The sequence below is a fragment of the Haliaeetus albicilla genome, chromosome 14, assembly GCF_947461875.1.
Source record: "Haliaeetus albicilla chromosome 14, bHalAlb1.1, whole genome shotgun sequence".
NCBI classification, from domain to species: Eukaryota; Metazoa; Chordata; class Aves; order Accipitriformes; family Accipitridae; genus Haliaeetus; species Haliaeetus albicilla.
This window is the reverse complement of record NC_091496.1, coordinates 1,262,021-1,285,008: the sequence shown is the minus strand read 5'-3', so window position 1 is coordinate 1,285,008 and position 22,988 is coordinate 1,262,021. Positions and strand designations below refer to the sequence as shown.

Sequence of the window (22,988 nt, the reverse complement as noted above, 5' to 3'; positions counted from 1 at the left end):
TGGCTGAATCGCCGAGTCCTGCTGTGCTGGCCAGCCTGATGCAATGCAACGCTCTGCTTCCCTTGTAGATAATTGGAGGTGAGCAGTAGACACATCCCAAAGAGCACTTCCCCCTTCCTCGATGCCTAAATGTAAGCTTAGGAGAAGTTTGTGACTGTCAAGGACTAGGGAAGGTGACAGCCTGGGTCTGCTTTTCCTCATGGATGTTTCTTCCAGGTAGAGCAAGGGGATGGCTTTTTTTTCTGGGGTTTCTGTTCATTGTGGCAGCTTCAAATGCACGAAGAATGGTAATGTCTACATCTACCAGTGGCTGGTAGCACCACCTGGATTTGTGCTTATGAAGTGTTTTTTAAAAGGCAGACAGAATCCTTTGTACTGTGGATGATTTTAATATATTTAATTTATCTAATTGTTCCCTTCACTGTGCTGTTGGACCTGGATAGACTTATATATAGATAAAGTCCTCTGTGGTGGTTGTGGGGTCCTGCCTTGCTAGCCATCAACACGAGGCTTTTGGGGAACTCCTCCTTTTGGGGTGCGATATTTGTCCATCTGTAATGTTGGTCGGAACTGTCTTTCACCTCCCCCAAAGAGGAAAATTAGAAATATCTGTCATCCTCCAGTCCCATGACCCATTCACCTTATTTTCTATCACAGATATCTTTTGGAGTCCAATAGTGACTTTTGTAGTGACTATAGTGCTAGAAAACAGTCTGATGAGTGTTGCGTGTGGTCAGCCTTTCCTTCTGAGTGTCCGTGGCTTGTGTGTAGCAGCTTTTGGGGTGCAGGTCAGAGGAGGGGGCTGAGGCACTTGATGTTAGTCACACGCACAGGGTGGATCATGCGAGTTGATTAGTTCAAGCTTAAGTACGCACAGAAATTCAGATTTCAATGGTTTTGGAAAAATAAAACATTAATTTTAATTTTTAAGGGGAAAAAAATATCTTACCAAAACTAAAATGTGTTGCAGATGTTTCAGTAAAGGAGGAGTATTTTACTGACCGTCTGAGTCCTTTGAAGATCTCGTTCCTTAACAGGAGACCTCACATCCAAGGGTTTCTTCCCAAGCTGTGCTGACATGCTGTGGCGGTGGCTCTGCTGTCCCTTGGTGGGGTTTGGTGATGCTTGGTGGCCCAGCCAAGCTTTCCTTCCCCGACTGGCTTCATTTTCCCATCAAACCCTGTGCAGTAGGTGCTTCAGCAGGTTTAAACAATGCCTGGGGTGTAAAGGGCTTATCCCCCGTGGCTGCCCGTTCCCCCATCTCAGCGAGGCGAGGGTGGCACGGGGTCTGCCTGGCAGTGCCCACCGGTCCTCTGGCTCACCCAGCACTCTCCCCATAGCTTCTGGTCTCATGCAAAGGGCAAAGCCTTCAGCCTTGTACCAGCCAGGAGGCCGTTTGTTGCCTCTCTGAGGCTGGGCAGATGATGATTTCCCCCGTTGCTGGCTCTCCTCCAAGCTCTTCGGCACATCTGTAGTCTACTGCAGAGTCACCGGTCCCAGTGTGTGCTCTTAGATGAGCCCGGTGGCTTCAATCTTGCAATTACGTATCATTATTTTGATCTGGGGAGACTGTTATCAAATCCTTTTTCCATTTGTCCCTTGCTGGGCGCTCTCTGGTTTTATTGCTGTGTAATAGGCGCAGCGATTATCCATCTTAGCCCAAAAAAGCCTCTTTTGTTGCTCTTTACTGCAAGGGTGGGCATCAGATCTGCTCTCTAATCTGCTCTCCCAGGGGGATTGTTGTAATCTCTGTGAGCATCTCCGCCGATGTCAAGTCTGTGCTGGAAGCTGATCAGCTTGTTCAAGTCATTGGGTGGGTGTCACTGCCCTGGCACCTTTGTTAGCCAGTCCCCACCGCTTGAGCTGTGACAGCAACGCGGCATGGACTGTCCTGGTGAAAAATTGTGGGGGTATTTTGGGGGAGAGGATGCGTTTTCATCTGGGGGAATTTGGGCTTTCTCTTAAGCCTGCCGGTACCTACTCAGTTTGCTCCACGTTCCCCTGCCTGCTCGCTGACGATGCCATGCTTTGCTTCCAGGTCCACGCCTGGGAGATCTCTGACCAGTTGCTGCAGATCCGTCAGGATGTGGAGTCATGCTACTTTGCGGCACAGACCATGAAGATGAAGATCCAGACTTCCTTCTACGAACTCCCCACGGATTCCCATGCTTCGTTACGGGACTCTTTGCTGTCCCACATCCAGAACTTGAAAGACCTGTCACCAGTCATCGTCACCCAGGTAGGTGCTGAGCAGAGGGTTGGAAGGAGCTGCTCTCTAAATGTCTGTGAGCGAGAGAGGGCTGAGGCTGCTCTCAGCAGCAAAGCCTGGACCATTCAGTCTGAACTTACTGTTGAGAGCAGACTGGTAGCCAGGCTTGTGCTACAGCTCTGCTAGAGCCGTTCCTTACAGTAATCACCAGCCAGGGGGAGGAAGAATAGATGCTGCAGGTCACACCAATGGTGGCCAGCTCCAGCTTTTGTCACTTCTGACTTTCTCTGAGACTGAGACAACTCTGGCTGCTTTTCCCCCAGTATGGAGAACAGAGAAGGTTGATGGCTGCAGCCAGCCCGGTCATGTCTGCCAGTATGGAATTGTTTGCCCTCCTTCATTATTTGGTTCCTGTAGTTAAATCAATTACTTTATCCTCTTGTTTGCTGTTTGGAGAGGCTGAGAGGAGGAGCAGCTGTTCCTGGGGTTTTCCCTGTGCTCTGCAATGGAGACAAAGCGTTGGTCTGCCCAGCAGCGCCCTGGGTGATGGGCGGATTTCTCCTGAGGTGCTGGCATGTTCTCTGAAATCCCTTTGTTCTCTATACATCATTCCCGTTATCAATATGTTTCTGTGGCACTGGGATGTCTGACACCTTGCAGACTGAGGCAAGGTTGCCTGTTCAGCCCCTAAATAGCCCAGCAGAGAATATCATCCCATCGGGGTGGTGGGCATTCTGCAGTTAACCACAGGGACTGTACACACAACAGGGATATTGTGTATTAATATCCTGCCTCTGCAGGCTTGGAGTTACCTGCCAGCCCTGCCAAGCTCAGGTCTGATCGTCTCAGCATCCTTTCTCCTGTGCTGTTGGGCAGATTTCATCAGTCACTGCACTTAGCTGTGTTTTTGTTTTTTTTTTTCCTCTTCCCCTTTCAGCTTGCTTTAGCAATAGCAGACCTTGCCCTGCAAATGGCTTCTTGGAAAGGCTGTGTACAAACACTGGTTGAAAAGTAAGTAATTGTTTGTATCATTAAACTCCAAATTGTTCCTTGAGTAAATGTTGAGTGGGTGGACCTGCGTGGTCCAAAAAGACACGCAGCAGCAAACGGCCTGACGATAAGAAAGTTTTTCTTTCTTGATTAATAATTTAAAGTGTCTTGGATCATGGTAGGGAGATGGTCTGGAGGGAGAGATAGGGCTGTCTGTGGCTCTGTGTAACAGAGAGGCTGTGCACGCTTCTGTGGACACAGCTCTCTGAGACTCAGCGATTTTCCTCATCCCTGTTTTTGTTACACGATGATCCCTCATCCCCTCCCAGCTTTAGCCGTAGTGCAGCATTGAACAGCGAGGTTGAGTCATCTGCTGCTACTGTTGGGTGTCCCGAGGCGCTCGCTTGGCTGGTGCAGTAATGCCCAATTTCTGTGTGACAGCATTTTCACTGCCCTGTGTTTGCCTACATGGGATGCCATATGCTGAGACTGCCTTGTTTGGGCAGATCACCATGCTGAGGTGGCCCTGTGGTATTTCTGTAGCAGGAGGGAACTTGATTTGTCTGGGTAATGGCACTTCGACTTGATGTGCTGGTGGGCTGGGAAAGCTTTTGTCATTTTTTCTCTTGAAAAATCTTGAGCTAAACCACTGATGGAGGCTCTTCTCGACAGTGCTCTGCCCTTGCAGCTGGACACTGGAGTGTGTTTGCAGTAACACTTTTGCTGAGTCTCTTTGAAATGCCCCTCCATCTTTCACTGTACCATTAACCTACTTGCCAGTATTTAGGTTTTCTGCATGCACTTGGCTGTCACCTGCCTTCATGCGCTGTCCTTCTTCCCTGTTGTTTCAGGTACAGCAATGATGTAACATCACTGCCCTTTCTGCTGGAAATCCTCACGGTGCTGCCAGAAGAGGTTCACAGCCGATCCTTGCGCATTGGAGCCAACCGCCGTACCGAAATCATAGAAGATCTGGCGTACTATTCCAGCACGGTCATCTCTCTGCTGGTAAGGAGACTGAGCAGTGACTGAGCCCTGGTCAACTGCTAAAGAAGTTCATGCTGCTTCTTCTCCCCCTCCACATCTCTGAATCAGATTATTCCAGGTTGGATGTGATCAAAAAGCTGGTCTGCGTGCAACAAGCTGATTTTATATATTTCAGTTCCAAGCAGATCAAAATCACAGTCAGGTTCCTGTTGTCAGCACTGGATTGAAAATGGAGCTAGTTATGGAAATTTAATAACTTTCTCATCCTCTCAACTGGACTGTCCATGTGAGGACTGCATTGTTTTAGCTGGTGGTACGGAGCGTGGAGGCTTGTCTTCTGGCACTGTGTACTTTAAGGTCAGGAAAAGGTCTTTAGTCTCCTGGACTGTCGGTCCCATGGTTGGCTAGGACTGGATTCCTGCGCAGGCTCTGGTAGTTTTGGGTTATTTGATGGTTAAGAAATTATTTCAGCCTGTTACGGGGTTGTGTACGCAGATCTCTAGATCATCTCTGGATTCACACACACATCCCTCTTTATATGTGTTAGAAGAAGGTCATTCAGGTATTTAACTGTGATTTCTCTCTCTTCTCATGCCCCTTTCAAACGTAAGTACATGCCTAATTTCTGACCGTTGTGTGATAAGCTGAGGTTATACATTTAGCTGCAGGCCAAATGGGGAGATGGTAGCTGAATCTCCTGGTTCTTCTTCAAAGGTTTCCCCATTTGTGGAGCATTCATGCTGTCTAAGAACGAGATTGTTGTGGGCTCCAAAACAGGGCAAGTTTGGGGAGCAGAGAATAAGCGTTGAGGTGAATTACTTCAGGGACTGAAAAGAAATGCTCCTTGCTGGCTCCTTCCTTTCCAGAGAGACTTCTCATGTTCTTCAGTGTTGTTTGACCTCAGTAAATGAGTAGCCAACCTGATCCCTGACTCAGGCTGCAAACGGAGCATGTGCCATAGCCTCTAGAGCTTCCCGTTAATGTCTACCATTTCACGCTGCTTATCTAAAGAAGGAAAGATAACATACCCTCGGCAGCACGTAGCAAGTCTGTAATTCCACCAAGCAGCTGGTTAATGTCACCGTGCTCCAGACGGAGTCAAGGTTTGGTGTGTTTAATTGCAGTGTCTCGTCAGCAGTCGTTTCTCTGCTCTGCAGCCCTGTCTTTCCGTGCTTGGCCGCCCTGCACTCTTGGGTCTGTGGTCTCCCCATTTCTCTGCCAGGTGCCTCCCTCTTGCCCTGCTAGCCTGCTGGTCAGTACTCCTTTGTTAGTGGAATTGTAGCTGTTGAAGATAGGAGGAACCTTAGCCTTTAGGATCCTTCAAACTTTATCCATGTAAAATGACCCATGTTTTGCAGTGCTTTTTTATGCCATTTCTCCAAATTACAGAATCACGATGTCCCTTTGCTGTTAGACTGTCATTTAGATTTTCTCCTCATTGATGAGCAAAACTGTAAGGTTTCAGTTTTACTTGTGACCATGTTCTCTTCTCCTCAACTGATACTTCTTCATGTCTTTAATAGCTCCAGCATGCAGCATCTTTGCATGTCCCCAGTACTGTGCTGCACAGAAATAAGGCTCTGGGCTTTCTCTCAGGAGCCAGAGAGAAGGGGGCTGCTTGCCCTGGAATTTGATTCTCTGCCCAGAGGAGCCTGTCTTCTTGTGGTGCATCGCTTCATCTTCCTCCAGACTCGTGTAACCTGCCATTTCATTCATCCCCTCCTGCCTCTCAGATGTTAGCTGCAGTCCCTCCTCAATATCCCTTCCCTCTCTGAATCCCCTTCTCTGATGAGACCCAACACAAACTCAACCCCCAGCAGTTTTCCTTTGTTTAATTTGGAGAAAAGGGTGGAGTAGTGGTAAGGGGGGTTGAGTTTAAGTTTGCATCTGAAACCTTTGCAAAAGGTCCCCGTTCTGTTTCCACACTGCTTTTTGTGGGTCTGTGGTTAAGACAGCCACAGAGCGTATCTGGAATAGACATATGCGCGTGGCAGACACTTCTGGTGGATGTTTCGTCTTTGCGCAATGTCTGGTTTTGGCTTTCCCCATGGAAGCCTGGGAAGGAGGATTCATTCTCTGGAGTTACTCCAGTAACTCCGAAGGAAGGGGAATCATGATGATCCAGGATGTATCAGGACACAGAGCTGAGCTGTGTCCTCTGCTCAATAGCAGCTCAGGTCTTGCTTGAGAAGACTCTCTTCCCCCCCTTATGCTGTATTCATCCCAGCACAGGTCCATGCCATTACCACCACAGCCATTAGGGGAGCCCAGTTCCACTTTTTCATAGGCTTAGCTGTCTTTGAACAAGTCCTCACTCACTTCCAAAACTTTTTTCACCTTCCTCGAATCCCTGCGCTGTATCATCCCTCTGCACTGTCTCCAGCCCTCAGCGGTTTTCCTAGGAGGTCTCGGAGAAGTCTGGCTGTCACATCGGTGAGACAGGCAACATCACCTCGCTCTGGCTGCTCGCAGCCTTACCGGAGACAGCGCGAGGCCCCGGTGTTGGATCGCCAAGGGTCATAGCCCTGTCGTAAGACTCTCTGTTCAGATTTCTTCTGCATCTGCCTGGAGCTTTTGTGGTAAATCCCAGCACAAGCATTTCAACCACCTGCCTGAACAGCAAACTTAAATTTTCTGCGTAGGATTTAAATGCTAAATTTACTTTCTTGAGTTATAAAATGGGGTTTTAAAAAATTGTACAGGGACTGTGATGAAGTACGACATTCTGCCTTCAGGATTGAACTGTCAAGCAAGGATCTCTGGAAGCTGTCATGTGCAGGATTGCTTGGCCAGTCTAGTCTTTCTTCTGGGGAGAGGGGAGTCTAGGATGCTTCTCCAGGTCCTACCTGTCCACTTATTCTTCCTTTCTCTCAGCCTGGCAAGATCAGCGCTTCCTCTGGTGTTAGGTTTTGGGTAAGGGTTGCTGTTAGGTGCTGTTGTGTAGCAGGAGTGTTGACTATCACTGGAATGACACTGCGATGGTGTGTTTGGGCTGTCCTCAGGTTGGCCTTTGGGGTAAGTTTGACCCTCAGGACTGATATTCTCTTTGACAGTGGTTGTTTTGTGGTGGGGAATATGAAATTGAGATTTGAGCGAGTTTAGGGATTTATCATGTATGAAACTCATGTCTCTGCTCCACCAGTCTGAGACAGGATTCTGCAGAAAACTGATGGGCTGGGAACAAATGAAAACACCCCAACTGCTTTTCTCGCTTCTGTAACAGCAGCTGAAGTTGACTGAGAGGTTTTTGGCTCTGCCCCTACATCTGACCAAGTCCAGGGCTACTTCACTCGGGGATGGGGATGTTGGAAGCACTCTGTTTTCTCGAGTGTGCTTCGTGTGGAGTTTGAGAGGATGCTCAAAGTCCACGTGCTGTTGAGAGGATGTTTGCAGAACTGTCGTGTTCCTGATTACAGAAGCAGCATGGGGACATGGTCACCCTAGGCAGATGTAAAAGTCTTCTCTGCTGGTGTGGGCATCCTCAGGTGTCTTTGGTCAGAGTTCTGCTTCCATGTAGGTACAACACCGCTGCTTGATTGCTGAAAGTTGTGGCTGCCTTTTGGAGGGATCACTTCTGACTGTCCCAGGCCCCCTGTATCTTGCTAAGTGTCATGGGTGGGGTTCTTGATGCTAATTGTAGAGACTCCAGGATGGCTTTCCAAAAGTTATTTATTATTTTGCTTCTGAAATTACCTGTTGGAGCTGGGGTCCTAAGCAATTCTTCCTTGTCCTGCTTTAGATGACGTGTGTGGAGAAAGCAGGCAATGATGAGAAGATGCTCATCAAAATCTTCCGGTGCCTGGGGAGCTGGTTCAACCTGGGTGTCCTGGATAGCACCTTCATGGCAAACAGCAAGTTACTGTCACTCCTCTTCGAGGTGCTGGTGAGTATTTCTGTTGGGAAATGAGGTGGTGGTGGGCCTTGGGTACCAGGATGGTGTCACTTTTAAATCCAAGAGTGACTGAGGTGTGGAAGGTGAATTTCATCCCTCCTGTCTTGACCAGGAACCCTCTGATTCCCTCTTTACCTTGATCAGCTCCGTAGAGCAGGCTGTCCCTCTCTGCTAGCAGGCAGGGAAGTGCAAGTTCTCTGTGCACAGTAACAGATCTGCGCTGCCTGAAATGATGATCTTCCTTTTGTACTGGTTGTCCACCTTGGAGGACAGTCGGAGAGCAGCAGCGCACAGCAAGAGTCTCTTCTGGCTGCCGCTGTGAGTTTCCATACATCTTCCCTGCCTCCTGTTAGCCCTGGGAAGCTTAGAAGACAGCACATAAGTAACACCTGATATTGGCCAATCTCTCAAGGGTGAAAACAGAAACACTTCAGGGTTTCCTCTGCCTGTGTGCTTGGTCCTTAGTTCAGGATTTGTGATGTGGGGACAAGGCTAATGGACAGAAAGTATTGGCAGAGCTTTCAGATGCAAACAAAAAGGACATGTGTGTTTGGCTATCTGCATGGAGAAAAGAGACTCTGCAGCTCCTTCAGGATTATTCTTTCCTCCCCATCTTCTATTTTGACCCAGAGAATATGCTCAGAGGTGAGAATCATTCCCTGTTCTTGGGCAGGCATGAAAGACTCTGAAATCTCTCCTGAGCAGCTGCCCTTGCCTGGTTTTACTGAAGCCCTTCTCAGCCACCTGGCTCAGCTGTCCCCACGAGAGCTTTCCTGTTAAGTGGTGCCCATGACGCACCTTCTCGCCGCACCACTTGGGAATGGCATGGGGGCTGTTCCTGCGGAGCTGGCCGGGCAGATGGCAATGGGGGAGAGTGGAGGTCGCTGCTCTCTGCGGCGTGTCGGGCTGAGGCAGAGCTGCCACAGAGACAAAGGTGTTGGGTCGCAGGAACCTTCCTGCTACATCACCATGAATGATCCTTTCATCTCCATAAACTCGTTACTACACTCGCTGGCAGACAGTACATCAAGAAAAAAGTTCAAAGACTATTTAATCTTCTATTTATATCTGTTCTCCTTAATCCTACTGTACTAATCATCAATTTTGGAGCCTATATTAAGCAGATATCTTGTCTATCTCAAGTGGGAGCCAGGTTCCATTTTTCTGTGGTGGTTGCAAACCGTTCAGAGCAGAATAGAAGATTGAACATCTGAGAAATGACCGTTTCTAGCCATTACCGTGGGTTGCCACTGCTGCCAAAGTAGGTGCCAGCTGTACTTTTGAGCATACTTAGACTTTAAGAGAGAGGGAGTTTTGGTCTGAAACACACTGTGCTTGGTCCTTGCTCCAAACCAAATTGTTTTATGGGGCTCTGAGCAAAATACATTTGTTCAATCCATTGCTGAAGTAAGTTTGCCATCCTCATGGGTTTGATCATTGGTTAGTTTTGGCTGTTGTCTGTTGTTGAAGAAACTGCGTTTGTTTAATACTAAAATCAGGGTTTTTTTGGTTTGTTTGTTTTGTTTTCTTTCCAGATTTTCTATAAAATAATACTTTATTCCTTTTCTGACATTTTCACCTTGGAAAATTAACTACTGAAGGTGTTTGGGGTTGTTGGTTTTTTTTGTCCTATCTGAATGCAAGAGAGCCGAAGAGGCCAGTGAAACGGGGAGGTTAGGAGAATCCCGCATTGCTGTGACAGGGAGGGCAAGGAACTGAACAACCGGAAAGGAGGAGTTCCCAGAGGACAGAGGTTTCTGCTGCGGCACTGCCTGGATCTGTGACCCAGCGCAGGAATTGTCTATTCCTCCGCTTGTTGTTAAACGGGATCCCTCATTTGCATCTATTCCATGGTGCAGATTCAAATAATGACAAATGCAGATGAGGGTTCCCGTTCAGTGGGAAAAGGAACAGACAATATTCATGCAGGGACCCAGCTCCCAAGCAGTGCTGCAGCAGAAACACCTCTCCCCCAGGACAGGGCGTTTGGCTCACCAGCCTTTTTATTGTGTTAAAGTTGCTTTTAAATAAGGCATTTTTCCTTCCTCCCCTTCCAGCTTCACGTGGGACCATGAATAGTTTTCCAAATGCGTTGAGATCTCATGTGAAAGGACAGAGGCACACACAGAGTTACTGCTTCTTTGTTTCCTCTCTGGGCTTCGCTGTTTGCTCTCTCCTCCTTCTTAGTATGCCAGTCTTGTCTCCCTCCTTAATTGCTCAGGGCTCCACGGGAGCCATTAAAGCGCCTGTTAAATCAGCCTTGCACAATCGCTATAAACCTCTACCAGGCGGGGCCTGAAATCCACTTGTTCACCCTCAGACCCTCACAATGATAAATATTTCACACGTGCTTGTGAGAAACCTTGTCTCCTTCTTCACTGAGGACTTGATGATCCTTATAGGTCCCTTCCAACTTGAGATACTTTATGATTCTATGACCCGGCCAGGGTAACGAGTAGCACAACATTTTCTTTCCTTCTGAACTGCTGTGGATTTCGGTTGGCATTTTTCCTCCTGTGTTTGCCTCTCGCAGGGAAGACTCGGTGGGGTCCCATTGGGCCAGTTTTGACCTCAAGTGTCCGCGGTGGTAAAGCAGCATAGGCTTTGCAGGGTAGGAGTGAGTTATTGGGAGCTGTGGCTATGCAGAAGCTCTACAAAGTATTTCAGGAACAACAAAAGACTAGTTCTTCCATTACCATCTCATTTCACATATAGTCACTGGGCTCTTCTGCTTCTTGTTTATTGCAGCAACAAGACAAGACATCATCAAACCTCCATGAAGCCGCTTCAGATTGTGTGTGCTCAGCCCTCTACGCCATTGAGAACGTGGAGACGAACCTTCCCCTGGCCTTGCAGCTTTTCCAAGGCGTCCTCACTCTTGAGAGTGCCTACCACATGGCTGTAGCACGTGAGGACCTAGACAAGTAAGTGAACTTGCAGCCGTGGCTGTGCCTGGAAAGGAAGGAGAGGTACAGTAATTAACTGTCACAGTGTCTGTCTGCGGTTATTTTTGGAATCCGCGGTGTTTGCGTGCCATGCACTGAAGTCTCTTATGCAAATAAGTATTTGTTGAATGAGGACAAGTGAGCAAATGACTTCCTTGCCCTTGGTGCACTGATTTGTGTTCCAGGCGTGTGCGCTCAGCTCAGGCTTTGGCAGAGAGTTAGACTGTCACCAGACTCGGCTTGCTGGGACGCTTGGTCTTCCTTGCAGTGGGCAAAGCACAAGGGAAGTATCCTGAGGTGCAGCTGATGTGTTGCCAGCCTTAAAATAGAGTTTAGAAGCGATCTGTTTCTCCTACTGCTTCCTCTCCACAAATGTCCGTACCTGGCTCAGCTGTTAACAATGGAAAGAGGACTGGATGTGCCAGCTGGGTCAACAGCCCCTCATTCTTGACTTACAAGAAACTGTAGCCATCATACCTTGATCAAGCACGTTGAAACCAGAGCTTCCTGCATGTTGGCTGCTGCGAGACGTTGCTGCTCTGATTGGAAACCCTCTGATCTTCAGCCTCAGTTGATTCTAGGCCAGTTCATGCCTATTCTCTTTTGCCAACATTGTCTTAACTTGAATAGCTCCCCAGCTGGTGCTTATTCCCAGATGCATTTGTAGGTAGGAAGCAGCCAGCCTTGAGTTTGCATAAACAAGCCCAGCTCTTTCAGTCCTGAGACGGATTTCTTTTCCCTGGGTGATCTTTAGTGCTCTCGTTCTGAATTTAACTTCCTTGAGCAGAAGGGCCTGAGAGGTACATGCTGCTCCAGGAGGGATCTCGCTCCTGTGTGTTGGCATTGTGGCATCCCTGTGTGCAGGCAATGCCTTGCCTGGCATCTCTTGCCTTTCTCATCACCTCGCGGTGTCAGTGTTTTGGTCATCCTGTGACTGAGTCCATCCACAAGTTGTCAGAAGCGGACAACTTTTCCTGCTCAAATTTAGATGGTTTTCATTCTTCTTCTGCACAGATACTGCATCTACCATTATTGCTTGCTCTTCCTTCTTTATGTGGCTGTCGCTAATGAACTTAGACAAGATCAGTTGTGAGAGTGATCTGGAACCTCCCTAGTACCAAACTGGTATTTCCTCTTCAGCCCAGCCTGCTAACCACCCCGCTAGCCAACTGTTCATCCCTGCCCTCACCTGTGCTTTATCCAGTTTAACCAGCTTCTGTGTCACACCATGATCTGCTCTGCTCCACTTCTCCTATTTTAAAATATTACTGATAAGAATTAGATGGGTCCAGTCTATTTTTGGTAAACCCCTGTTGCGTTTAGCCCATTTCCCTCCAACTTCCATGTATTTGGAAAACTATGTAGGAACTTGCTCATGCTACTGAGGGCAGATTAATTGGCCTGTATTTGCCAGACCCTGTGTCCCCAATGCCAAATACGAGCGCGTTTTGTGGCTGTGCAAGGTGTTGCCGTGGATGGAAACCACAAGACCAGCAATGAAGCTGTAGGACAGATGTCCAGTGTCCGATTTTTGACTCCTGGGATGGCAGTTAGCCAGTCTCCACTCCTTCCACCCTGGAGGTTAGCAGATTCTTGCATCTAAACAGCCTCCTCATTCCTCCTGCCTTTGTCTCTCCTGTTCAGCCACGGTATTGAAAACTGATGTGTATTCACATAGTTAGAGCTATGCCACAAATCTTTAATTGTGCCGGTGTCTTCAGTGCGCAGCAATTCCACCAGCTGTTTATTACAGCTGAAAAATCCTGTGCTGTTTTTGTGACCGTCCTTGGCAGGGTCTGGCACTGGTTTGGCTTCTGGCAATTGTCGCTTGATCTCTGCTCATCTTGCCTTGCAAAATCCAGCTGTCTGGTTTTCAGTCCTCCTCCCTGGCAGCCCTTCAGCTGCTTGGAGGCACTTGGCTCACTGCAGAGGCTTTTCTGATGACTTAGTCTCAAGAACTCAACAAGCATCCCCCCCTCCCTTTGTTTCAGCGCAAAGCCCAGATAACGTATGTGCCTTTGACTTAAGGAAATTCCAAGCCTCTGCCATGTTAAACGAGATTTCCACAAACGAAATGAGTAGTTACTCCTCAAAGTTAGCCCTTTTGAAATTGAAAATTATAGTAGCATCTGTTCCTATTTATCCTTCCATTTAACACCAATAGAATTAGTCTTCAGTTGTCAGGCATGTAAAAGTTTGTTATAATATCCTCTCTGTCTGGTAAGATTGACTCTGCAATAGCATCTCTTCGGTCTGTGACTTTCTGAAAAATGTGAAAGCTTTCATCTTCAGGAATTGCTGGGGCATGGTATAATTAGTAGCATCTGTTCTCCAGTCTCTGTCAGAGAAGGTAGTCTCCCCTAAACGCTTCCAGGTATTGTATAAAGGCCCTGCTGACAGCACTGGTGACATCTCGCTGTATTTGATCTGCTCCTGGGGATACGCTGCAGAGCTGGTGTTGTGTAAAGGGTGAAGCCTTTTGGGATTAAAAAAAACCAAACCAAAACATCTCACATGGGGACTCGCCTCTGTCTTTAAGACAGGCGTTAGGGTGTGCTTGCAGCACATCTCTGGATGCATGTTGGTTTTGGATTCCCTAAACCTCTCCAGAACAGGCATACTAAAACCAAAGCCCAGGTCTAATGGCTTATCTTGGACCTCTCCCCCAAATCCCTGATTTGAAGTTGTTTTATTGGGGAGGAGTCATCCTTGGTTTGATGCCATGCTTCCTCCATCACACCGTGCTGTGGCTCCAAGATGTTCACTCTTCTGTCTGGTTCTGCAGTCTTAAAGCAGAGTAAAGCTTGTAGTTCAACTCGGCCACTAAATTGTTCTTTGTGTTAAGAGCAGCCTGTGTTTTTACGCAGCGCTGTCCCCTGGACAATGGGGCAATGGGACATCCGGGGTTTATTTTTAAAGTAGGTTTGTGTATTTGTCTTCTGAAACGTGGCACCTTCCGGGTACTGAATTAGACTCCAGCTGTTTTGTAGCAGATGTCCTGTGTCTTGTCACCCGATGCTGTGATTTTGGAGAAGTTTTCTCAGATGCTGTGGGTAATGTGAAAATTTCGTAATATTTGCTTATTGGAACACAGTGTTTTCACCTACTTCTGAACAAAGCCAAGTTCCCCTATTTAAGTGTTGCCCAACTGCTGACGGAAAGCTAAAGCAGAAGTCGATATTTCTTGGTCCAAGATGAGGCTCCAGGGCACGTTACCTGCATGGAGCAAATCTCTCCTGTGCTGGGATATCTGGTCCCGCTTGGAAGATCTTTCTGACTTGTGCCCTGTTTTTTTTCTTCACCAGGGTGCTCAATTATTGCCGTGTTTTCACCGAGCTGTGCGAGACGTTCCTAGATAAAATCGTTTGTACGCCAGGCCAAGGGCTGGGTGACCTGCGGACACTGGAGCTGCTGCTGATCTGTGCAGGTCACCCGCAGTACGAGGTGAGTGAGGGTTACCCGTGTTCCTCTCCTCATCCCTATCGCTACATCTCACTTGTCCAGAGTTGAGTCAGTGGAAAAAATCTTTCTCTTCTGTTGCCACGTGGTTGGGAGGCTTTAGTTCCTGTGAGCTGCTGGCCCTGAAATGCCTGCTCTGCATTTGTGATGCAGAAATCTGACTTAGCTTCCCCTTCCCAGCATCCTGGATGTGCAGTACTGCGAGTACAGCTATGAAAGCCTCTGTTATTTTATTTCCACGTGTTCAACTTAAGTTAAGCTTTGTGGGGACTGCAGTGTAGCTTATGGTAACTTTGCCCTCTAAATAAGTTAAATGCTGTTTTGCATCACAGCTCCCTGACTGTCCTGCCTTAAGTACCGAACACTGTATTTAAGCTGCAGTCTCCTCTTAAACCCCCCTTTTTTTCTTCCAAAACTGTTAGTTGAATCCCAGTAGCTGATCCTTTGCTGACTTGTGTCTGTATTCAGCAGACAGAGGTTCCTTTGCAGAGGGGTTGTCCTGCTGGATCTGACACAGGGAGCAGGGAGGTGCCGGCTGGGATTTGCTGGGGTGTGCTCCCTTCCTTCCCTCCGTGTTTAAGGTCCCACTGGGGGAGGGATGCAGCCCGTGAAGTGATGGATGGGAGCAGGGTGTGGAATGAGCTAGTGCCCTCTCCAGGACTCTGTTTTCCAGAAGCTTTCAGAGCCCTGAAAGTACATCAGACCTGAGAACCAGCAGGCGAGTTAGCTAAGAAACGATGGCTGCTGCAATGCAACCTTTGGGGACTTGTTTGCCATGGAAATTGTGGAGTAGCTGTGCTTCACCAGGTCTCTGTGATGCTTGCCTGGGACTCGGTGACTCTTTTAGTCCCCTTTCCAGCTGTGTTAAGCTCAGTGTCCCTTGGGCATGACCTTGTCCTGTGCCAGTGATGCTTAGGAGGACTTGAAGCTCTGCAGCTGCTCCTGAAAAAAATCTGCACTCTCTTTTTGTTTTTTCTGCAATAACCCTACTTATAAAGAGGCTGTAGGCTTTGGAGCAACGTCACCTTCCAGCCTGAGCTGCTTTCTTGGCGATGTTTGCTCCTGTCTGGGGTTGCTGTCCCCTTCGCATCATTAGCCCAAGCCTGCGTGCACCCTGAGCTGGCCATTGGGATGGTTAGACCGTTAAATGTCCAGGCACAGGCAGTGAGGTGGGCAAACTCTTCCACCAACGTGTCTCTGGTGATGACAGTGTACCTGCAAGCAGCAAAATGCCCCATAGCTTGTTGGGGCAGGCTGGGTATTAAACATCTCCAGATGCATGAGCAAGGACAGAGGGAGGGCATGAATCGGGTCAGGGAGATAAAAACTTATTGCTGGCAGATTTGACTGATGTGAAATGGGGTGATGTCCACACTTTGAAGCAAGAGACGGTTCTTATGCTTCAGTGTTAATTTTGCAGAGAAAAGGCTTTACTTCTGAGGGCTGGTGACAGGTTTTCAGATTAACTCAGTGGGTTTCAAATCCCTTATTAAGTGACAAGCAGCAGAGATCAGCAAAGCTGGGGGAACCGGTCCACGTTTCCTCATCGTGTGATAAAGCAGCACCAATGGAAATCTGCGGTGCCTCACCACGCTGTCGGCAGCAGCAGCAGGGCAGAGAAAAAATGCTCTGTTGCTAACAAGATGCTGAATTTTTCTTTCTAAACAGGTGGTAGAAATTTCATTTAACTTCTGGTACAGGCTGGGAGAGCACCTGTACAAGACAGACGATGCAGTCATCCACAGCATCTTCAAAGCCTACATCCAGCGCCTTCTCCACGCTCTGGCCAGACACTGCCAGCTTGATTCAGACCACGTAAGGCTGCATTTGCTTTGTTTCCTCTGGAGGCAGCCAGGGCGGTAGGATGTATCTGTCCTCACTGCTGCGTGCCGATGGCTCTCCGTAGCCATAGGGCTCGGCAGGTAATAGTTCTGCCGTTGCAGTAATTGCAGAGAGAGGATCGAGAGTAATTAAAATTGCTGTATTAAACCTCTTTTCATTAAGTCGGTTCTTGTTCTAACAGAGCTTTCTGGCGTCTAGTTGCTGCAGGATGACCCTCTCCCACCTCCCCCGAGGTGGTTCCCGTTTTGAGAGCTGTGGACAGCTGCGTTGTCCCCCGCTTGGGGGCCTTAGTGTTGGAATAAAGCTTGCACAGCTCACTAGCCGCAGTACCGTCATTTTTCTCCTTGAAGTCTGGGATGCTTTATCCTTCTTCCATCTTTGCCTAGGCTCCTCATCCCCTTGATTCCATCCCTTCATCTGTGTGTCATAGCAGGAATACACAGCGTGTGGCCAGGCTGTTAGTGTTTCCTTTGTGCATGGCTCTCCTTCAGATCCCCTTCAGTGGCTTGATCTGGGGAGATGAGGGCAGGAACGATGGATCTCTTCTCTAAAACCCAATTGCTTGTCTTGTCCTAGCTGTGGGTGAATGGGAACCTGGATTTCTCTGAGCTGCTCTCACCCTTTTCCTCTCCCTCGCCTCTGTTAGGAGGGTGTCCCAGAGGAGACGGATGATTTTGGGGAGTTCCGGATGCGGGTCTCGGACCTGGTGAAAGACCTGATCTTCTTGGTGGGATCGGTGGAGTGTTTTGCTCAGGTGGGTTTGCGGGAGCATCCTGAGGCACACTTGCATCCATCGCTGTGCTGGAGGTAGCCGAGCCCTGGTGGCCTTCGGGGTCGGGAGGAGGTCACACGCATTGTCTCCTCGTGCACAAGGAAGCAACCGTGTCTTGAAGTAGGTGGTGGGGACTGTTCTGGGAGAAGCAGGAGGTCTCACGCTTTGGGGTACTAGCTGGGGAAAGCTACTGTGGTCCTAAAATAGCAGGGTGGTCTCTGGAACAGGAGGGTTTATGCAGGTCCACGCCTGGAGTCTGGTATTTCAGGTGCATGGGAGGAGGTGAGGAGTGGGTGGTGATCTCACAGGGTGGGATTTGTGACCACATGCCCCCGAGCTGTGTTTGTAGCTGCTTTTGTGACTGATTCTCTTTCTTGCAGCTTTATGCGACTCTGAAGGATGGGAATCCACCCTGGGAGGTGACGGAAGCTGTCCTCTTCATCATGGCCTCCATAGCTAAGAGCGTTGACCAGTGAGTGTTGACCATCCCGCTCTTGTCTGTAAGGGCTGTGGGGTCAGGCATTGCCTCCAAGTGAGTTTTGCAGAGATACCACGAATATCCCAAGGATACTGCTAGGAACATGCTTTCCCAGGCAGCAAACGTTTTAAAACCACACTTTATTTCAGATAGTCCTCAGCGTACATGGTTTGTACTGCAGCAGTGCAGTACCCCTTGCTGATGCAGCAGTCCTGTAGCCCAAGGATAGAGATCTCCACTTTCTGGCCAGGAATACAGGTCCAGGACAGAGCTGGGACTGCGTGAAGCAGTTGGACCTTCTCAGTTCTACTCTCTGCCTGCGGACTTTAATGCCACACACCTGAGTTCGGCCCTGGTAAAATAGGATGTTTTGTTTCCCCTTAGTTTATCTCCTGAAAGCAAAGCGTTTTTGCCTAGGCTGGTTGTTTGGGATCCTTCTGCATCCAGATCCTTCCACCTCCATGTAGAGTTTTCCCTGGTATCTTTAGGGAAGGTTAAATCACTTTCTGGAAGCGCCTCTTGTCCCTGGTTTGTTGTAGTGGAAGGGTCAACAGCTAATGTCCAGGGCAGCAAGAGTGCAGTGAGTCCTCCTGTGTGTTGACAGCCATGCTGATGCAGTGGGACAGCCTGCCTGGCCTTCACCGGGCTGGGAGCACCGTGTCTGCCTTCCCTGGGAGGCTGGGGGAGTCACCACGATTGCTATACGCTCACTGGCTCCCATTATCTATGTCAAGGCTATTCTTGCTTGTTTTTATCTTCAATTTTTATTTCTCCTTTGTTTCTGAGAGTGTGAGCCTTGCGTGGCCTTGCACTGCTGGAGCACAGGGGACTTCACTTCCCACCAGCATGTCCCACAAGGTTTTTGCTCGCCCCGTGGTTCCACTGAGCTCAGCTCTGCTCTTGCCATGAGAGGGCAGACAGTGCCAGGCGAGCCAGAGCCCTGCCACTGACATGGGCTGCAGGAGCCCAGGACTCCCCCTGTAGCACCTTCCCACACTGGGAACAGGCTCCTCTGGCTTTCTGCAGTCCCCAGAGGATTAATTAGCTTTGTTCTTGTGCCACAAGCACTCTTACTGGAGGTATTTAGTTTCTTCTGCTCTGTTTGGTAAAGCTGGAGGCTGCTGTGCATCTGGAACCCAGCTCCAACAGCCTGAGCCCCCCACTAGCCCACATCCCAAATATCCAGCACACCACAGCAGCAGGGTTTGCCTGGCTGATACTGAGCAACATGGGAGTCGATCGGGTTCAATAAAACCAGCTACTCTTTGGAAACGGTCCGGGAGCCACCTTGGAGCTAAGCCGGCTGCCTTTTTCCTGCAGGGAGAACAACCCGACCCTGGTGGAGGTGCTGGAGGGGGTGGTTCGCCTCCCCGAGACGGTGCACACCGCCGTCCGCTACACCAGCATCGAGCTGGTGGGAGAGATGAGCGAGGTGGTGGACAGAAACCCGCAGTTCCTGGGTGAGTCCCTCCTGCCACGCCACCCCTCTGCCCTGCGACGAGCCTGGTCTCCAGGACCCCTCCTCACCCCGGCTTTCTCCTCCGCAGATCCTGTGCTGGGTTATTTGATGAAAGGTCTGTGCGACAGGCGGCTGGCCTCGGCGGCGGCCAAGGCCATCCACAATATCTGCTCGGTATGCCGGGACCACATGGCTCAGCACTTTAACGGGCTGCTGGAGATAGCCCGTTCCCTCGACTCCTTCACGCTCTCTCCGGAGGCTGCTGTGGGGCTCCTGAAGGGTGCGTATGGAAAAGCTGATGGTGTTTTTGGGGTGGTTGTCACTCAACTGCAGATGCTGCAACCCCATTTTCACATGTTTTTTCTTAGACAAGAGTGTCTCGGTTTGCCCTGCGGCACTCCATGTGTCCACATTTAGAGTCTTCTCAAGAGCTCGCGTAGGGCAGGAGGTAGAAAGAGATCCTTTCTGGGTTTATAAGCTATCTCCATCCCTGCTCTGAACTTGAAATGCAGGAAGAAAACATTTGAAATGCTTGCGTGCCAAGCTAGCAATGGGTTACTGCTATCCGAACACTTGGAAGTCGGCTGCTGTATGCACAGGCTGGAAAATTGCGAGTATTTGTCATTTTAGAGACAGTTTGGGCACAAGAATGTAGTTTTTCAACTCCAGCCAGCAGTCAGAGCATTTACTTCTCACCAGGCCTTTGGCTGTTGGGCATTGTGTGCCTCTTCAACCATGGCTGGTTTCGTGGGTGTGCAGGACTGGTGTCTGGTCTCAAAGATTCCCGATGGATTCGAGTCCTTCCAAAACCTTTAAAAATGGAGCAGCTCTGGAGCTTGTACTGTCAGGATGTGTGACTAAAGAGACAAAACTCATGGTTTTTCACTTGTTTGTACTCATGTATTGATGCGAGCAGCATTAGCTGTGCTTCTGAGCTGCTCCTCTTTGCCGCAAAGCATTTTCTCTTCCTTCTTTAAAACAACGCAATGAATACGTGAGCTGGGGAGAATTTTTTCCTCCTGGTGTTGTCATCAGCCCCAGCCCTGTGGTCTGCTGGCACCTCCAACGTGGGGTGGTTGTGCTCCTCCTGCCTTTGAGTGGGATGCTGTGATGTGGCAGTCGGGAGCGGCTCAAGCGTTCGTCGTCATATTTCATTTTTGTGGGAGCCCTGAAATGCCTTAGCTGTGGGTCAAAAGAAGCTTTTTCAGACCTCGTATTGCTACTGGGCCAGGGCAAGGATGCTGCGGGGGCATGCCGGGGTGCCCAGATGTGCTTGTGATGTCCGTCTGCCTTTAGATCATACCTGTACTCCCACGTGCTGGCATCCCTTCCTCCTTCCCGCCCCGCAGAAAGTATTTTGGTGTCTGGTTTAACCAAAGAGTCGGGTTCAAGGTGTAGAGAAACATCTTCCAGTCTCGGGAAGCAGACCCTGCCTTTGCCTCGGAGCCGTGCCCTCTCCCTGCCTGCACACAGGCAGGACTGGTAGCAGGCTGCAGGCAGGGCCTGTTTGGGAACCTCGCTCATGTTGTGTTTCACCGACCGCACTCCTACGCTGCATTCCTGCTCCTGAGCCTGTCGTCTCTTGCCTTTCAGGGACAGCCTTGGTCCTTGCCAGGCTCCCCTTGGAGAAGATAGCAGAATGCCTCAGTGAACTCTGTGCCGTACAAGTGATGGCGCTGAAGAAGGTACGTCCCGGACGGAGCTGCGTTAACATGCTCCTTGTCTGTCACTGGTTTGGATGGGACAGATCAGACACCATCAAGCTGCTCTGGCTCCGTCTTTGCCCGGTGGCTTGATCTGCTGTGGTAATCGCATGTCCTCAAAGTCAGAGGTGTATGAGGAGTCCACGACTGAGACCCTACTTGTCCCTAAGCCTCTACTGGTTGTGAACTACCTAGATGGTAGAGCCTGTAATGCATTAAATGGGAAGAAAAGGGTTCTTAGAAATCAGTTTATGTGCGAGGAGCCAAAGAGCTGGCCTTCCTGACCCCACCTTGAATGCAGCAGGCAGCTTTCACCCCGCATCTCTGGGATGGAGAATGTGGGAACTCGACTTCTTTGTGGGGCATGTGGCCCCAAAAGGTCACGTTCTGGCTGTCCCAAAAACATGGTGGCCCTAGTGACCTTTCCATGCAGATCCAGGATAACGGAGAGTAGAAATCTCAGAGGATGGCAGGAAGAGGGAGGGAAGCCTCAAGAAAGGGACGTGCACGTCCTCTGTCTTTTCAGGATGACCTGTAGCTGCACAAGAGTGGTTCCTGAGAGCTCCTCCTGCCAACACTGCTCACTCCTAGCAGCTCTCGCCCGTTGGCAGGCTTCTCTTCCACCTCTGACCCTGCTCCCTTCTCCTCCAGAGATCCCTTTGAGTAGGCTCTGAATGTGGAGAAGACAAAAAGAGAAGCCACTCTGAGCTTTCAGAGTAACCTACATGCATGTGGCTGAGGCTAGGAGCTGCCTAGGTCCTAGGCAAGGTTTGCGGAGATGTCTGCTCTGCTTTGGCCTGAAGGGAATGTGAAGGTGCTGCTGGTGGGGTCTGGTGTCCAGGCTGGGAAACGGGGCTGCCTGTGGTCCTGAAATCCCATTGTTTTCCCTTGTTCTCTAGCTGCTCTCTCAGGAGCCGAGCAACGGCCTCTCCTCAGACCCTACTGTGCCCCTGGATCGACTCGCTGTCATATTTAGGTAAGGAAGGAGGGGCTGCGACAGCCTGTGCAGGGGGTTTGTGAGCACGTGAGTCAAAGCTGCTCACCCAGAGACTTAAAACCAAATTAGTCACAGCTTGTTTCCCCCTGGCCCTGAGAGGAATGGGCTGGAAGCTGCTTCTTCAACCAAGTTCAAGACTTCCCAGCTCCTCTAAGCCAGTTTGTGGTCCCCTTCCCGCAGCCTTGGCGGGTGCTTGAGGCTCCAACCCATTTCCTCAGCTTTAAACACAAAACCTGACTGTTAGAGAACATACCGTTAACCCTTTGTTGCTTTTCACAGACACACCAACCCCATTGTAGAAAATGGACAGATCCATCCGTGCCAAAAAGTCATTCAGGAAGTAAGTGCCAGCGGGTCCGGATTCAGGGCAGGAATTTCTGCAGGGGGATTGATGGGGGTGTCGTACCAAGTGGTGGGTTTGGTTGCAATCCCCAGCTGCTGGGCAGATCCACATGTCCGATGGCACCTCTGCCTGGGGCTGTGTGGTGTGGGGGGCGCAGGGGAGGTGGGATTTGGGTCTTCAAACCCCTGGAAGGGGACCTGGCTCTGGAAGTGTCCGAGATACTTTAATTTCTCTTCCCTTGTAATGCTTGCAGTGCTGCACCAGAGGTATTAAGCCACTCTGAGCTCTTCACTCCTACATAAAGCTAATTTACGCGTCCCATAATGCAGGTGCCTCTTGTTTTCGGGACCCGAGTGGCATCTGCTTGACAGTACAGGAATCTGGGTGTTTTTCGGACAGGAGCTATTGTGGTGGGGTGCACTGTGTCCTCGGTTCAGCTTTAACCCCTTCTGTCTGTCTGCGCTCAGATCTGGCCCGTGCTGTCGGAGACCCTGAACAAACACAGTGCCGATAACCGCATCGTGGAGCGGTGCTGCCGGTGCCTGCGCTTCGCTGTCCGCTGCGTGGGCAAAGGTTCTGCCGCCCTGCTGCAACCGCTCGTCACCCAGGTACGGAGGCTGCTGCCGAGAAACCTCGCTTTCAACATCTTTGTGGGGACGCTGCGATCTTGGGCTTGGAGCTGTCTTTGGAAAAAGCTCACTTGGTTCGCATTGGCAGGCAGGCGCGTCTTGTGGGCAGCTGCCCAGGCTGCCATCGGTGTGTGGCCAGGCAGCAACCGGTGCTGGAAAGCGCTGCAGTGAATGCTGGCAGTCTCAGGAGTTCCTACATAAACCCTCGAGGAGTAGAGAGAGCCTTTGAACCGCAAGGGAGAGCTAAGCTCTGCCTGATTGATGCTCTGTGGGTTGTGGGAGC

At 49.8% G+C, this 22,988-nt stretch overlaps 1 protein-coding gene across 2 annotated transcripts in view; it reads left to right on the top strand.

Annotated features, from left to right (window-relative positions):
- TNPO3 (transportin 3) overlaps positions 1-22,988 on the top strand; it is a 42,876-nt gene that overhangs the window by 15,366 nt on the left and 4,522 nt on the right. Inside the window, exons 1-16 of one of the 2 annotated variants that reach the window (XM_069801448.1) lie at positions 60-78; positions 2,039-2,239; positions 3,147-3,220; positions 4,051-4,207; positions 7,926-8,069; positions 10,827-11,002; positions 14,329-14,467; positions 16,151-16,297; positions 16,971-17,078; positions 17,477-17,568; positions 18,895-19,034; positions 19,122-19,313; positions 20,627-20,718; positions 21,636-21,712; positions 22,013-22,073; positions 22,544-22,684. In XM_069801448.1, the coding sequence (XP_069657549.1) occupies positions 2,117-2,239; positions 3,147-3,220; positions 4,051-4,207; positions 7,926-8,069; positions 10,827-11,002; positions 14,329-14,467; positions 16,151-16,297; positions 16,971-17,078; positions 17,477-17,568; positions 18,895-19,034; positions 19,122-19,313; positions 20,627-20,718; positions 21,636-21,712; positions 22,013-22,073; positions 22,544-22,684 (1,863 nt within the window). In that variant the 5' untranslated portion in view covers positions 60-78; positions 2,039-2,116. Of the gene's footprint in view, positions 1-59; positions 79-2,038; positions 2,240-3,146; positions 3,221-4,050; positions 4,208-7,925; positions 8,070-10,826; positions 11,003-14,328; positions 14,468-16,150; positions 16,298-16,970; positions 17,079-17,476; positions 17,569-18,894; positions 19,035-19,121; positions 19,314-20,626; positions 20,719-21,635; positions 21,713-22,012; positions 22,074-22,543; positions 22,685-22,988 lie in introns of those variants that run through there. The other variant, XM_069801447.1, reaches the window with a different exon arrangement.